General features: G+C 43.1%; 1 protein-coding gene across 1 annotated transcript in view; it reads left to right on the top strand.

Annotated features, from left to right (window-relative positions):
• Positions 1-300: 300 nt before the first annotated feature.
• The window catches only part of MYBBP1A (MYB binding protein (P160) 1a), a gene marked incomplete at its 5' end in the record, with an annotated part of 56058 nt that continues 41482 nt past the window's right edge, over positions 301-14876 (top strand). Inside the window, 17 exons of the mRNA XM_009866700.1 lie at positions 301-417; positions 817-891; positions 1322-1429; positions 2466-2656; positions 2807-2974; positions 4287-4404; positions 5790-6079; positions 7002-7109; positions 7729-7854; positions 8606-8809; positions 9430-9538; positions 9945-10032; positions 10736-10887; positions 11612-11701; positions 12379-12519; positions 13233-13397; positions 14442-14599. Coding sequence (XP_009865002.1) covers positions 301-417; positions 817-891; positions 1322-1429; positions 2466-2656; positions 2807-2974; positions 4287-4404; positions 5790-6079; positions 7002-7109; positions 7729-7854; positions 8606-8809; positions 9430-9538; positions 9945-10032; positions 10736-10887; positions 11612-11701; positions 12379-12519; positions 13233-13397; positions 14442-14599 — 2408 coding nt within the window. The remainder of the gene's footprint in view (positions 418-816; positions 892-1321; positions 1430-2465; positions 2657-2806; positions 2975-4286; positions 4405-5789; positions 6080-7001; positions 7110-7728; positions 7855-8605; positions 8810-9429; positions 9539-9944; positions 10033-10735; positions 10888-11611; positions 11702-12378; positions 12520-13232; positions 13398-14441; positions 14600-14876) is intronic.

Below are 14876 nucleotides of genomic sequence, written 5' to 3'. Positions count from 1 at the left end.
GTGGCAATCACCAGTGGGATCTGTCATCGTCTTGGTAATGCAGAAGAGCCTGTGTTCTTCCCACCTTGCCCATGATGAAATTGCTTCTGTTATAGGGTCATACAGTTGCAGCAAAATGTTCTCATTATTAATCCTGCTATGCCATGTACAGGGGAAAAAATAATATCAGCAGGTATATTTATGTCTACTCTAGTTCCTATTCTGACACATCTTTTACTGATGTAGCTGTCCCTCTTCTGGCCTAATAAAGCAGCACGTCTGCTGCTATGCTGAACCTGATAAAACTTCATAAAATGAAAGAACTGCAAACTGAGCTGTTCCATCCATCTCCAGGTTTTGCAGGCATTTGAGGAGATTCCAATTTGCAGTGTCCTGGAACAGATCAAGGAAAAACACAGTCTGGAAAAAGTGAAAAAGGTGAGTTGATTCATAACAGCATTTGCCGACAGCTAGTTTAAATTAGCTGTTCTCTCTTCTTTGAAGGCATGGTGCCTGCAGGCTGTAGTTTTGGCGTTCTTGGTAAAGCAAATGACTATAATGAAATACCAGAAGTATTTGTGAAAACTGGACATTGATGACATTGTCCCCTGGCCCTGTTTTAGCCAAGATTCATTCATGTAGATAATTTAGGACAAGTCTTAAACATAATGCAGGGGAGTGCTTCTCAGTATGTTATCTTTATATGACAGTGTTCGAGGTTAGATCTTCCAGCCGTATTGTTCCACTGCTCATAGCTGCAGCTGAATGTGAATTCTAACTCTTCGGTGAAGTGGATTTTTAACACGCCTCCTTTGTTTTTATTTTTTTCCATTTCAGAAACTTGTGAGAAATGCTGCATTTGGAAACTTTTTTGGAGTTATGGCTCTGTTTCAATCAGGCCGGCTTGTTAAGGTAATGTTGCCATTGTCACGTTGCTTGGTACTGGTTCTGGGCCTGTCTGCAGTGGAAAGAGGATCTAGAGGGAAAGGCTGGGTCACTGGCTCGTTGATGAGATGGAACTTGAAGCATGAAGTTCAGTTAATTTCTTTAGCATTATCTGTGGTTTTCTTGTGCCTTTTAAATGTCTGTTCCTGACTAGAATGACTGTAGGAACAGGTCAGATAGTACAAGAGGTTCCTTGCCTCTCCTGGAAGGAGGGGATCCGTTGTCATATACAGCCAGAAAACACCATTTTGGGAAAAGCTCAGTGACCTATCAGGAAGCAATCTATAGGTTTCTTGTTGTTAGCAGATGTAAGGATCTTCAGAGTGCATTACTACCTGAGCCTTCAGCTTAATCTTTGGTATATGTCCTCTGATTTTCATTTATCTTTCCTTTCTAGGACCAGGAAGCTCTGCTGGAGAGCATCCAGCTTCTCCAGCAGCTGGCACAGCACCAAGCACACCTCCGAGATCTCCCTCGCAAAACTCTCATTGACATCATGTCTGAGGTATCACCACAGCACGTGGTGGGTGGGAGGAGGGAGGACTTTCCGTTGGGGACTGCTTTTTCCTTAGCTCGTTCGTAGTTGAAAGTTGAAGGGGTGTGTGCGCAAGAGCGAGTTTGAACCGTGGGAGCTGTTTCCTATATCATCTGTGGGCAGGTGCTTTTATTCTGGGAAGGGTGCTCTCATTTAACTGAGTCTGATTTCATCACAGATAAACCCACAGGCTGTTTCTTTTCCCAGTTGACTTGCTAGGATGGTGTGTGAGACTGTCTGCTCTTTTGGATAGAAGTAGGTTGAACACTCTGGACAGCAAACGTTTTTATATGCGCCAAGACTGGGCCTAAGGTTGAATTTTGGTCTGATTGAAAGGACATGGAGTAAAGGAACTCAGAATATGTAGCAAAAGAGGAGAGTTAATTTATTCCCTTCTTTTATGTGGATATTGTTTGTAGATGTGAAAGCTAAAGTAAGTGAAGTTTTGTGTGCCAGTGTTCTGGATCATTTAATTCTGATGTTAGGTTTGAATGTCATCTGAATCCAGTGTAGAAAAAATACAAATTAAAGCAGGTTTTGTGCATTTCTTATTTTATTGGTGAAAATGTTGGCTCCAGTTGTCTCTAAAACTAACGAACACAGTTTTTAACCAGCAAATCCTATTGAAACAACTTATTTTTGGAAAATATAGTTGAAAGCTGATAGGAGAGTGTTTCCTCCTCCCTGGACTGCATGGCTGTACAGACAGAAGCAGTTGGACAGCAAGAGAACAATTGCAGCTGGAATCAGTTGACTGGAATTGCTGTCTGATGACAGCATCATGTCCAATTCCACACAGTTTAGCACCTGGGTACTGTGGTAGTACTGGGCACATCCATTACTTATTTTTGGTTGTGTCACTGTCAAGACTCTTTTTAAAGTTTCCAGAACACTGCAAGATTTTAGTCAAATACCCCACAATGCAGATGTTTCATTATATTACACAGCAAGATAGTAAAGTGCCCTCAGATATTTGTCATGTGCTTTCACCTTCATTCCTGTCTAGGTTCCTGAAAGTGTGTTTGAGGAGGTCCTGTTTGGCATCTTGCGAAGTGACCTCGCTTCAGCCTTCACATCTCCAGAGAACTTGCATCTTTTGCTTGTGGGCATACAGAAATTCCCAGGTGTTCTGAAACCTAAAAAGCTGAAGAAGCTATTTGGCTCACCTACTATTGTAAACGAGGAAAATATTCCCAGGTATGTTCTTAAATAAGAAGCATTTTTGATTTCTTGGCTAGCAGTGAGAGAAATGTGGCTCTAATTGCTCTGTCCTTCAGCGGGATGGATTTGACCTTCAGCAAGCCCTTGCAGGCTGGATCTCTTGCATTATTTTCTTTCTTCTTCTAGACTTGTAGAGCTTCTGCAAAGCGCTGCCAAGTCTGAGAAGAAGGACAAGAAACTGCCCAGTGTGGTGTTTGATTTGTTACAAGTTTCACTGAAGGAAGATGCCTTTGAACTCTTCTGGAAAGAAGGTGTGGAGAATGGGCTATTGAAAGAGAAATCAGGACCTGTGAGGTTTGTTTTAACAGAAGTTGTTTGTTGTCACCCTTGCATTTCTTGCCCTGTTCTTTCTACTGCCCTGTAGTAGGGTGGAACGTATGGTTTCTCGTGAACCATGTGAAAATCATAAAATCATAGACTGGCCTAGGCTGGAAGGGACCTTAGAGATCATTTGATCCAACCTCCCTGTCATGGGCAGGGACGCCTCTAAACTAGATCAAGCAACACTTGGGGACCCAACGGGGATGGTTGCTTTTGGTTATTTAGGTATTCGTGGAAACTTTATAGGGGACCTAAATCCAGGAGTTAGTAAGATTTCTCGTAGAATTTTGACATATAACAAATTTCATGTTAAATTTAACTAGGACAGCGCATAAAAGCGATGCCCCTCACTGCATATAAAGGTGTCCTAAGTCTATACCTTGCTCCTACAAGACTTGTCAGAGAAGCTGTACTCTCCCTTGCTCTCTAAGCAACTGAGAGAGAGAATCATTCTGGTTTATGTGGTTTAAGAAGGACAGCTCTTGTGCAGATAAACCCTAGTTCTGAAATTTATGTCTAATACTGCTGCACTTGTACTTTATGGGATGGACTGAGTTAAAATGCCTGGATAGGTTTGGATTCTGATGAGGTCCTTGTTTTTAAGTAGAATATGGCCATGGCTGACATCACAAAGGGAGCTATTCCAGCCCCTTTTCTAATAGATCTTTGTAGGATTATTTGTCTCTTGAGACTCGTGTATAAAATGATGCAAGATCAAGACTACAAATCTGTCAGCATTTTTTTAGGGGAGTGTAGTTTGACCTGGACCATAGCAAGGCAGTCTGTGGCAAGGTTTAGGTCTTTCTTAGATCAAGAGTTTAAGAGTTGTAGAGGTGCACCTACAAAATTTTTTTGTAATTTATTACATGAGTATCCCCGTGAAAAGAAATCATTTTCCAAGCCTGAGCAATTGAAGTCTTGTTTTTTTTCTTGGGTAAGTCTGAAAATACTCTTTTATCCTCAGAAATGTTGCTTTTTTAGCCTGATTTTTTTCAGAAATAAGGCTAGTGCTGTCTACGTAATAACTCCTGAGCTCATTGGGCAATTTTGATCAAATTTCACAGCAAGTTGTTGCCAAACCTAAGTAAGTTTGTGTAGTCAAAACCTAAGTAAGTTTTTCTTAGGCCTGCGGAAAGTCAAATTTTGAACACAGGATCCATGAATTTTTAACTTCTGCCTTCCTGCATGCTCCATGTAGCCTGCCCCACCAGTTATTCTCTCTCTTTTACCCTTGCGTGTGGCTTTACTTCTTCTACCTGAGGGAATCCTCTTTGTTTCCACTCAGTTATATGTGCTACCGCTTGCTGGGCAGTGCTCTCCCCTTGTTGTCTCTGGAGCAGCTACAGATGGTTCTCAAAGGGAAGGTGATGCAGCACTATGGACAACACGTGGTAACGACTCAGGTGGGTCTTCTGGAAGTCCTCGTGCTCAGGGCTAAAGACCCTGTCCTGAGTAGAGGTCCTCTCCACTCCCCTTTCTACTTCCATGCTGTCTCTTATGCAAAAAGTTGATGTAATTGTAGGCCTTGGAGTCTTGCTAAAAGCAAGGTTATCATATGACCACTGATTGCAGCAGGCTGAGTATGAACTGTTTTTAATCGTCGTTGCCTGTCCATTTATTTTTCATTCAAACTTATTTTATGGGTTTTGAAATTGTTCAGCACTCGCTCACCTGCTTTTATTGATGTTGCTGAGAAAGCTCTAACGGTGGGGGAGCGGAGGAAGGGCCTATTGACAATGTCATTTGTCATCCTTTAACAGTCCTTTTGATTTTGTATGTCCAGAAGCTCCTTTTTGTCTGTCGTTGTGCTGGGAGTTGCATGAGCATTTGAAGGCAAAGACAAAAAGGGACAACTCATGCTTTTGTTTGTGTTAGTGCTTGTTTCAATAACCACATCTGAGGTTTAAGCACAAATTTTGTTTGGGAATTCGATTTTGGAACTCCTCTGGCTCCTTTCCTCCTGTGAAGCCAGCAAACAACACAGCCCTGCACTAACGGGAGGAAGAATAAAAGCGGCATATTGATAAAAACAGGCTTTGGCTTGGATTTTTGTGGTAACATAACCCTAAGCCTCCTCGTGTGGGCCCAAAAAATCAGGGGGAATAGAATGTTGCAGTCGTTCTGTTCTGTTAGCAAAGCAGCATTAGATGTGTGGGGTTTGCTCTAAATGTAATACTCACTGTGGTGCTTCCTTCTACGTTTTGACTTTCTCCAGTGGCAGGACTGAGTGTAGGACTTGACACAAAGCAGCAACACCTCAGGATGTCATTTCTAGGTTAAACCTGTCAACTCTCACTCCTTTCAGAATGCCTGAATGCTTCTGAGACATTGGGGAGATGAGAGTTGTTCTACCCCCTGTAGGCCAGCAGGCTCCAGGGCTGCTGGACGAGACTGGAATTGATCTGGAGGAGTTTCCGAATCGAGGGAAAGTCTAAGGCAGGTGATGTGAGAAATGCTCTGAACTTTTCACCCAAAATAGGAGCTGGTCAGCTTGGCTGTGCTAGCCAGCATGTGGCCCAGCCTGCTGAAGCCTGACTGTTCGGGAAGGTGCAAATTAAAGGGTTGAAGTTGGTACATGATGGGATTCTGTGGTTGCTTACAGTGCTTGCTCCTGTGTGAGGAAGATCATGAGGTGACAGTGATGACCTGCTGTGTGCCTGATGACACATGTCCAGGCATGTGACTTTAATTTACTTAATGCAGTCAAATATATAAACTTACTTGTACTTACAAAGACACTCGGGCTCAGTGTTAGTTCCTAACCTGCTCATCTGACTGTGTTTTTCAGCTTCCAGACCGATTTAAGTTTGCTCCGGAGATGGAAGGATATATAGATGAATTTCTGAACAACTGCGATGACCAGGAGAGGCAGCTGGCAGTGATCATCGGCTTCTCTACTCTCACCAATCGAGGCTATCCAGTGTTTTCCAGCTCTTCCAGAGTAGTAGGACACTTGCAGCCAGCAGCATTGCAAAAATACGTGGACTGGCTCAAAGACATGTTCCTCAGGCCAGACTTTGACTGTTGTTTAGACTTCTCAAGTAACCGGCAAAAACAGAACCAGGAAAATGGAAACATGTGAGTGTACAGATGATGCACCTTCTTTCTTTCTCTTTTGTGATCAGAGTAGCTGCCTGCGTGAAGTCTGGTTTGGACAGCCAGCATTTGCTGGTTCCCTGCCATGAGTTGACAGTTGTCACCTGCTCTGTTTCCTCTGTCCCAAAAGATTTAGCCCAACATCTATCTCTTCTTCTGGCAAAAAATTCTATTCTGCAAATAGGAGCAAGCATGGTGAGAGTCAGCCAGCCTGAACAAAGCAGACTGGATCACTGAAGAAGCTGTTTCTCTTGTTTTTCTAGCCATGGCAACTGCTTTGGCAAAAATGCCCAGTGGCTTCGTTTTACACTACAGACTCTCAGGCCTTTGTAGGGGTTGTGCATCCCTTTTTATCTGACTCTTAACCTGGCTCTCATCTCCTTTGCCCACATCAAAGCACTCACTTCCATGTCTCAAGAGTAGCCTGTAAATACTTAAAACCGTGATAGGCATTTGTAGCAATTTCTAGCTAGAAAAACTTTCTTAGAGAAAGTTCTATGCTCCTTTGCACTGCTGCTTGGTGAGTACCTACAGCTTGGTGCTGTGGGTACGGGGTTGCTCACGGGGGGCTTCTTCCAAAGATGATGTAAGCTGTTACAACACTATGTCCCTGTGGTACTCGTGCACCTACAGCTTCACTCCGTTGACTATTGCAATTCTTGAAGTGCTTTTTGCTAAACTGCAGTGGGGTAAATAGACTGTATTTTGCATAGTAAAAGGCAAACTTGGGAAAATTGTATCTCTTCTTATGTACCTGTTGCTTTTTTACTACATAACTTTGCCATCTTTAGCGTAAAGCCTCTAAATACCTAAAAGTCACTTCTTGCTGCAGTGTCTTGTGTGGTTTGTGTTTATTTCGGGTTAGTGTTTAAACTACTCATTGTGTCCACTTCCTTATTGAAAGAGCACAACATAAGGTTGTTCGATTAAGAAAATGGATCGTCCACCGACTTGCTAACATCATTGAAATTCCTGCGAATAAAGATGAGAGCCTTGTGATGGACATTTCCAGGTGAGAGTGATTTAAAGGCTTAATGCTGTATGTGCTTGGGATAATTCTGTTTAGCTCTACAGCAATAATCCAAGTACACTGTCCTCATGACACCAGGCAAATTCAGTAGTGGAAACATTCCATATCTTAAAGCATTTGGGATACTAGGTTCTGTTTTCAGAATACGTTCTGCAGACTTGGGCAAACTCTTGTCGTAAGTAGTTCAGACACTTAAAATCCTCTTAGTCCTGTTTGTTTTCAGTAAATTTTAGGTTCCTGGTTACCTAGGCTGCTTGAAAATATTACTTGTAACCTTTGCATCAGTTCTTAATAAGTTTTATCTGTCAGTTTAAAAGTCTTGGGGAATATGACCCAAATCTGATGACCTAAGTATTGTATTGTGTTGCCTCAAGTGTTGGCACTTCACTTTTGTGAAGCCCTGAGTATCCTTCTCTCTTCTTTACCCTGTGTACTCTGAGGAAAAGGTCTTATTGTAAATAGTGACTTTTTCCTGTGCTTGATGTCCTTGAATAAAAATGTAGTGAACATGTGGTGTTATTTGGTTTGCACACATGGGCTGGTTTTGCTTTGCTATCACCAAGAGGACTCTTAATTTTGTTCTTGATTCTGTCAATTCTAGGTTTTGCTTCTTCCACGCTTTCTTTGAGGCCAAGAAAAAGACTTCCCAAATACGTGAGACAAAAGTCCTTCCGTCAGAGCCCCTAGATGCAGAGGCTCATTCAGTGGCAGAAAACTATTTCTTTGGGTAAGGATTTTGCTTGCATGCCTTAAGCTTTGACATTTCTCTTTTTCATATGGGATAAGATCAACCTGTGAATGTCAAGGTGAGAGGTTTGGGATTGTCAGCTTGTATTACAGCTTTTGTTTGATTCCAGTACCAGGGATTTTTTTTAAGAAGATACTATATGGATTTCCCAAAGATCCTCAAGTTTTGTCCAACAAGCCCTTAATTTTGCATGGCAAACCTGCTGAATATATTATGTGATGATGAGGTAGATGTAGAGTTGAGCTCAGACTGCTTTTTCTCGTGAGATTTCTGTTGTCTCTGTTGCAAGCTAGAAGTGGAAGGACCCGAGAGAGGTGATGGGGTGGGTTTTTGTTGGCTTTCTGTCTGCTCTGCTTGAGAGCTGCTGATGGCTCTGCAGTCCTCCCAGTACTAAGGGAGATGGAGTTGGTAATAACAGATACTTTTAGGTGGTTGCCAAAGCTGGCTCTCCAGCTTTCCTCTTAGTAGAGGGAAGGTAAAGGACATGGTGGGTCATAGAATGGTGAACAGTGAGAGTAAAAAGCAGTGTCCTTGGGGACACCAAGACAATGAGCGGGACATTACTGTGCTTGGAGATGTGCATGGGTTGAAACTTAGGTGCTGTGAATCTGAGTTGCACTGAGTGACCAGAGCCCTGGGGTGAGAGTGCTCTGCCAGTGGGTGTTATTTTGAAAGTGAGGCGGCCATCTGGTTCCTCTGGCAGTAACATGCTGGCTGTTTTTCTTTGTAGGCTACTTCAGACTTTAAACACCTTGACTGTTTTGGGGGACACAGCAAAGGCTGCAGCTTTGAGGGAGAAGCACATCCATGGCGTGACTGCAGATGGGAAGCTGTGGATCTTTCTCCTTGTTGAGTATGCCAACAAGCTGCTCTCCAGTGAGCATGTCAAAGCTGTGAAACCTTTTTCCAAGGAGCAGAGGGATGCCTGGGAGAGGTGAGAAGCTTTGGAGAGTGGATGCTGGGGTGGTGAGACGAGGAAGGTGGAAAAACCCTGGTCTTAGTCTCTCTTTGGGCTTTATACTCTTATCCTCCTCCTGCTGTTCTGGCTGCTGTAGCAGCGCTGTTTCACATTGACAATTCTGTTTCCTCCCTTTGAGTATCCTGCATTCAGGATCCTTTTCTGTTTCTCATCACCCCATTACTGTTCTTTCTGCGTGTTAATTAATGTGCAGGTGGCCATGTATTTTTTATTTTTGCTCGTAGTCCCCCTCCTGAGGGTGATCGTAACTCTGCTGGTATTTTCTTCTATTAATGCCTATATTAACTTCTCACTGACTTTTTTCTGGTGGTCTTTGCTGACCTTGATTTTCTGTAAAGGTCTATGTCTTGGTTGTAGTGTTAGAAATCTAGTCTATGCTCAAGTGCAGAGCTTTTTTTGAGCTACACTCGGATGCTATTGTTGGGTTAAAATTGTGTAGTATACGTATGTTCAATTTAAATATAAATATTAAGTACAGAAAATGGTACTATAGATTTGGTCATGTTTTTAGTTTGATCGTAAGAGAAGATTTGCTGTTGTAGTTTTGTGCAACTCAAAAGATTTTCTTTCTTCAGAACACTTCAGGCTGTGAAGAATCTGCAGAAGAAGGAAAATAAATCAGACAGTGCCAAAGTTGTTGCTTTCCAGCAGCTTCTGCTTTTAATGGCTGTTCATATTTTCAAGGTAAGACCTCTGAAGCATGTTTTGAGTTGTGCAAAGTGGGCTCATGGTTGGGATATCTGAACACTGGGCAGCACAGTTTCTTTGTGTTCAGACATCTGATCTTTCACAGCCTCTGGCTTCTAAAAATGGGCAACGAGCAGCCAATAACCTGTGTTTCTTACCCTGGCTGTAGACATCAACTTAGAGGGACAAAACTTGGCCTGAGAATTATTTTTACCCTTGATTTGCTGATGAGTGGAGCAATTTTTACTTAGTTTCATATTTTCTTCTGCGGAGGGGTTGTAGTAGCCCATTTTAATACCTGTACCTTTTAGAGAGGTTCTTAGATATGGGGTATATTCTTTCTATTGCTGTTGGTCGTGGGGAATTTAGAGAGGGTGTTTACTGTCTGCTTGTGATCAAACAGAACCAGTCTGAAACAATGGATATTCTGAGTGACCTTCTGAACTGCACAGAGAGGGCATTCAGCAAAGAACCTAAGAAGAAAAAGACTGGTGAGTCCTTCCCACAGAGAGAAATGGAGTGGGATTGTTAATGGTGTGTCCAAAGAGGGGAGATGGCGGTTCAGTGTTAGTGAAGCACTCTGACCTTGTTTGTTCTGGCTTGATGCACTTATCCCCAGGAGGAATCCCCCTCTCCTTCAGTCTCTTTCCTTGTCTTTCTAAATCTCTTGTCTCTTGCCCCAGCTCTCTCTGCATCTTCAGTGGGTTGCATTCCTCTGCACCCCTTAAAGGATAAGGAGGCTTCAGAGTTGGTCGTTGTTCAGATGAGCAGTGTCCCAGGGAGTTGACTTTTCTTAAGTCCTTGTTCTGTCCTGGTCAAGAGCTTGGCTGAAGTGGTGGTGTGTGCACGGGCAAAGCTGTGGGCTTTCCTAACAGCTAGCAGGCCCAAAACTTGGTACTTTCAGAGCTGAAGTTCTGGGTAAGTTAAATGTGTCCTCTGTGCAGATACAGCCTCTTTGCTAATTTAAGCTAGTCCTTGATTAGGGCCCGCAGAGCTGGGTTGGGACTTGACCAGGAAAGAACCTGGCTTCGTCTTTTGACTTTCTGTCTAGCAGTGGTCTTCTTGTTCTCCTTAAATCTCTCTGTAAAATTGAGGGTACTGTGCAAATAAAAGCTTTTGTTGATGCACATCTTATTGGTGTGCCAGTGCAGTGGTTTTACCCCTTTCTGTTACTGTTCCTTTATTCCTGAGCAGCCAACGCAGAGCCAGGATGGGTTGAAGTGATGGTGGAAATCCTTCTCTCCCTCCTTGCCCAGCCCAGCCTACTTATACGTCGGATTTCCAAGAGCGTGTTTGTACGAATATGCCCTAACCTGACCAAGAGGGGCTTGCAGCTCATCCTGGATGTAAGTGAGGCACGAGCGGGGCATTGCGCTATTTGCCTGTCTTGTCCCTAACAGACATACAAGCATGTCTCTATCTTGGGATTAAATAAAAGCCTCCTTGACTTAGAAAATGTCTGACAGTGTGTGCTATTAAATTTTAAATGTAGATTACAGAGAAGTTTTGTGGTTTTTTCCTCTGGTGTGGGTTTATTTTTTTTTGTTTGTTTTGTTTTTATAGGTGCCTGAGATCTGCTAGCTTTAGGCAGGCTTCTTTGGTAGTTTTAAGCTGAAGAAATTCCTGGGTCAGTTCTTATAGCTGCTAGACTTTTAGATGTGATTATAAATGGTAACAACTTCTTAGAAAGGATAAACATAGAAGTGCTAAAGGTAAGTGATGCTCAAAACATGATTTGGTTGTACCACTGAGTAAGGTGATGTCTTCTGAGAGAGTAATGCATAGATTGCAAAGATGAGCTGTCAGGTACTTCATCTGATGAACCTAATATTTCTTTCGTAACGAATCAAAATGTGCTGTCACCAGTCTCTTCAGTTTCATCCACATTTTTGTTTCTTACAGACATTATATTGTTATTAACAGACATTATACTGTAAGCCATGAAGTTGAACGTCCTTACTTACTATTTCGTTATCCAGCTGCCTTCCTGTGCCAAAGTTCCTGTCTGTTGTACACAAGAAATGCATCAAAACAAAATATGGGAAAAACACAAGTTCCTCTTTTTTGCAGGTTCTTGACCCGTACCAAGAGCAAAATGATGAAAGTGCTGTTGTTGTGATGGAAGAATCAGACAAAAAGGTCAAATCTGCGCAGGACACGGTAAGTGCAATTGCCAATGACAAATACCTTTTGAGACTTCTGCTGTCTCAAAATATTTCTCCTGATCTGTGGTAATATAAGTAATTGCATTTCTCTGTTTTAAGTAAAATGGCTGTTGCTCTAAGATTTATTTTAAAAGTGCAACACACAAGTGGCTTGTTGGAAGTGCATGTTTATTAGTCTCTTGGCCTTGAAGGAAAATGCTGTTGTAGGTATGGCTGTTTGAGTAGATGACTTCCTGGGAACCAATGACTGTATCCTGGAATTAGCACAGGCATCTTTTGTTTTTGAACCCATAAACTGAATTGTTGCTGCAGTGCACAGCCACCTGAATTCAAGATCTTGGATTTCAAGAACTGCAAAGATTCGAGTCACAAAGCATTACAGGCATTAGCAGAAAGGAGAGTCAGACGGGAGCTGTTACTTCAGATGTTCCTTGGAAACTTCTTTTTGATACTTGTTTAATATGACAGAGAAACCTGTGCTATGTTCTGCTTTTAACTCTTGTGGAGACCTAGTACCTCGTTATCTGAGGTGTCTTTACTTGAATCTGAGGACTGGAAGCAAGGCAGTGGGGTGAGGGGAGGCTTGAGTTTTTTTTCCTGAACAGTGATACACCTGAGAAATGAACAGCCTTGAAGAACAGTGAAGACAGGAGATGAATTTATCTTCCTCAGGATGAGGAAGGAAGCGAGGACTCCTCAGATGAAGATGACACTGAGGCAGAGAATGACAGTGGGGATGAGGAAAAGAATGAAGAAGTTGATGATGATTTTCGCAGTCAGCTGATGAATGTTCTCCAAGCAGGGAATGCACTGGTATGTTTTCACTTCCTACCTTGACACAGATACCAGGAGGTTTGGGATGGTGAGAGATTATCTAATGCCCACATCCTGCCTGAGCCCGTGGTAACCCTGGCAGTCGTCTTTGTATAGCATCTGAAGTGGGAGATCTGGATGTTCAAAACAAAGCTGTGGGAATAAGTCACTTGTTCTTTTATTTATTCTTATTGTGTCTTGAGTGTTTTTGCCTGTCTAGTCTAGCCTGATGGAGCTTGTATTCCTGCTTGTAATAAACAAGATTAATGTGAACTAAAGCACTGAGATAGTTACCTGGTGCTTGTATTGGCTGGTGTGTCTGGAGGCATGTGGTGGCTGTAGGCTGCTCTGGAGACTTCATGTAGCAGCACTGGAGCGTGGTTTAATGATTCTTCTAAAGGCTGCAGGCGTAGTAACATATTGACCTTTTTACTGAAGGAGTGACAGCAGAGGGAAATCGTGTCAAAACCTCAGCCTCTTCCTTCTCCTGATCCTCTAGCTCTACATGCTAGTACTTCTACATGCTAGAATTACTGATAGGAAGTATGGGCTAGATTTTTCATCAAGTATCCGTTTTCCCTCCCCATGTTATTCAAGGTCTAGAGGAAGCTACATCCCTGCTGTGACTCCAGCTCTGGCTGTGGCTCTCTCCCCACTGTCTTTTTGAAGTACTTGAAATGACATGTTGTTTTTATGCATTCCGAAAACAAAAGGGAGAGGATGAGAGTGATGAAGAGCTGGATGATGAGGCTATGATGGGTCTTGACAAGAACATCTCAGCCCTTTTTGCGGAGCAGCAGAAACGGATCCAGGCGAAGAAGGACGAGAAAGATAGGATGCGGAAAGAGAAGATCCTGCGGAGGGATTTCAAGATTAAGGTGGGAGATAATTATTTGATGTGAAGACCTCTGGGTTATTAGCACTTCAGATGTAGCTGAGTGCATGCCATGAGCTGTCTAATACTAAACAGATTGGGCATCCATGTATGTCATGGGCTCCAGGAGGCTGGGACAGGCCTTGCACAGCACCTGGCACAGCAAGATCCTGGGCAGTGCCTGGGGGCTTCACATGCTTGCTTCAAAACCAAACCTGAGACTGTGCTATATAAAAGCAAACTGTGGTTTCCTTTTGCTGATCTGAAATAATTCAGGTTATCAGATCTCTCCCTATCCCTGCCCAAAGGTAGGTGCTTTTGGGTTTTTGTAAACTGGACAAGTTTGATATGCCTTAGTGTGACATGCATAAAATCCCTCTGATTATTTTGCAACATAGGCATTTTTTTAGTTTATTATGGTAATGAAAGCGAGAGGATTACGGCTAACCCTCGCTGGTTATTTGTGACTGTAATGCTGACTTCAGGCCACCTTGTGTCAGCAGGTGGATAGTTGGGCATCCAGGGAGAGCTCCAGCCGTTCACATGCAGAAATGTTCGGTGTCACATTGGCCAAGGTGAAGGCTGAATGGTGCAGCGATCCATTGGCTTCACTGCATTTTCATTCTGACGCTGTGCTAGAAGTGGCCAATTTTATGCTAATGCACTGTCTGGAAGTCAAGGGGGGCTTGCAGGGGTGAGAGCTATCAGTCAGTGGTGCTAACAGAGATATGTGCCAAGTTACAGTGACTGCAGGTCTGGCCGGGTGGCAGTGATTCTCATAAGTACTCCTTCTAAATGGTGTCACTGCACGAAATAGGCTGAAGTCAAAAGATAGCCTTTAATCTTCAGTTTCAGATTTTTAATTTTCAGTTTCTCATGCTCTAGCAGTACAAGTGATAGCAGAAGGTATACAGATCTCAGCTGCAAATAAGTCTTCAGCCCCCTTCAGCTGCTGTGTAACCCTCTGCAGCCTGAGAAAGCTGCTCTGGGTAGATGCATCACATTTCCCTGTCTGCACTAGTTCTCATGCCAGTAATTGTGTTTGCAGGTGCTGGATCTGGTTGAAGCGTTCCTGATTAAGCAATCAGAGAACCCCTTGGTGTTTGATGTTATCGAGCCCCTGCTTCGGGTGATTGAACAATGCATGAGCTCAGACTCTGACAAGCAGGAGGTTGACTACCTGCAGAAAACAGCCAGTATCTTCAAGTGAGTGTCCTTGGTCCTCCAGATAATAGACACCAATGTTGTTGGTTGAACCCCAGATGATTGAAGACAGTAACTATGCTTATAGATTATGTAGACTTAGGTTACCAGCACCACACGCGCTCACAATGCTTGGTCATAACCTGCAGGAAAGAAATGAGGATCTGGGTTTTCTAGACTAAGGGACTTCATGTGTCAACCCTGTCTGCAGGTGGAAACCTTAAGAGCAAACGATGGCATTGCAGGCACTGTGCTCTGTCACTGAATATCTCCACAGGCC

This window comes from Apaloderma vittatum, unplaced genomic scaffold, assembly GCF_000703405.1.
Source record: "Apaloderma vittatum isolate BGI_N311 unplaced genomic scaffold, ASM70340v1 scaffold13323, whole genome shotgun sequence".
Classification (NCBI taxonomy): Eukaryota; Metazoa; Chordata; class Aves; order Trogoniformes; family Trogonidae; genus Apaloderma; species Apaloderma vittatum.
Note: the sequence above shows the minus strand (reverse complement) of the source record. Positions and strands in the feature narration are given on the sequence as shown.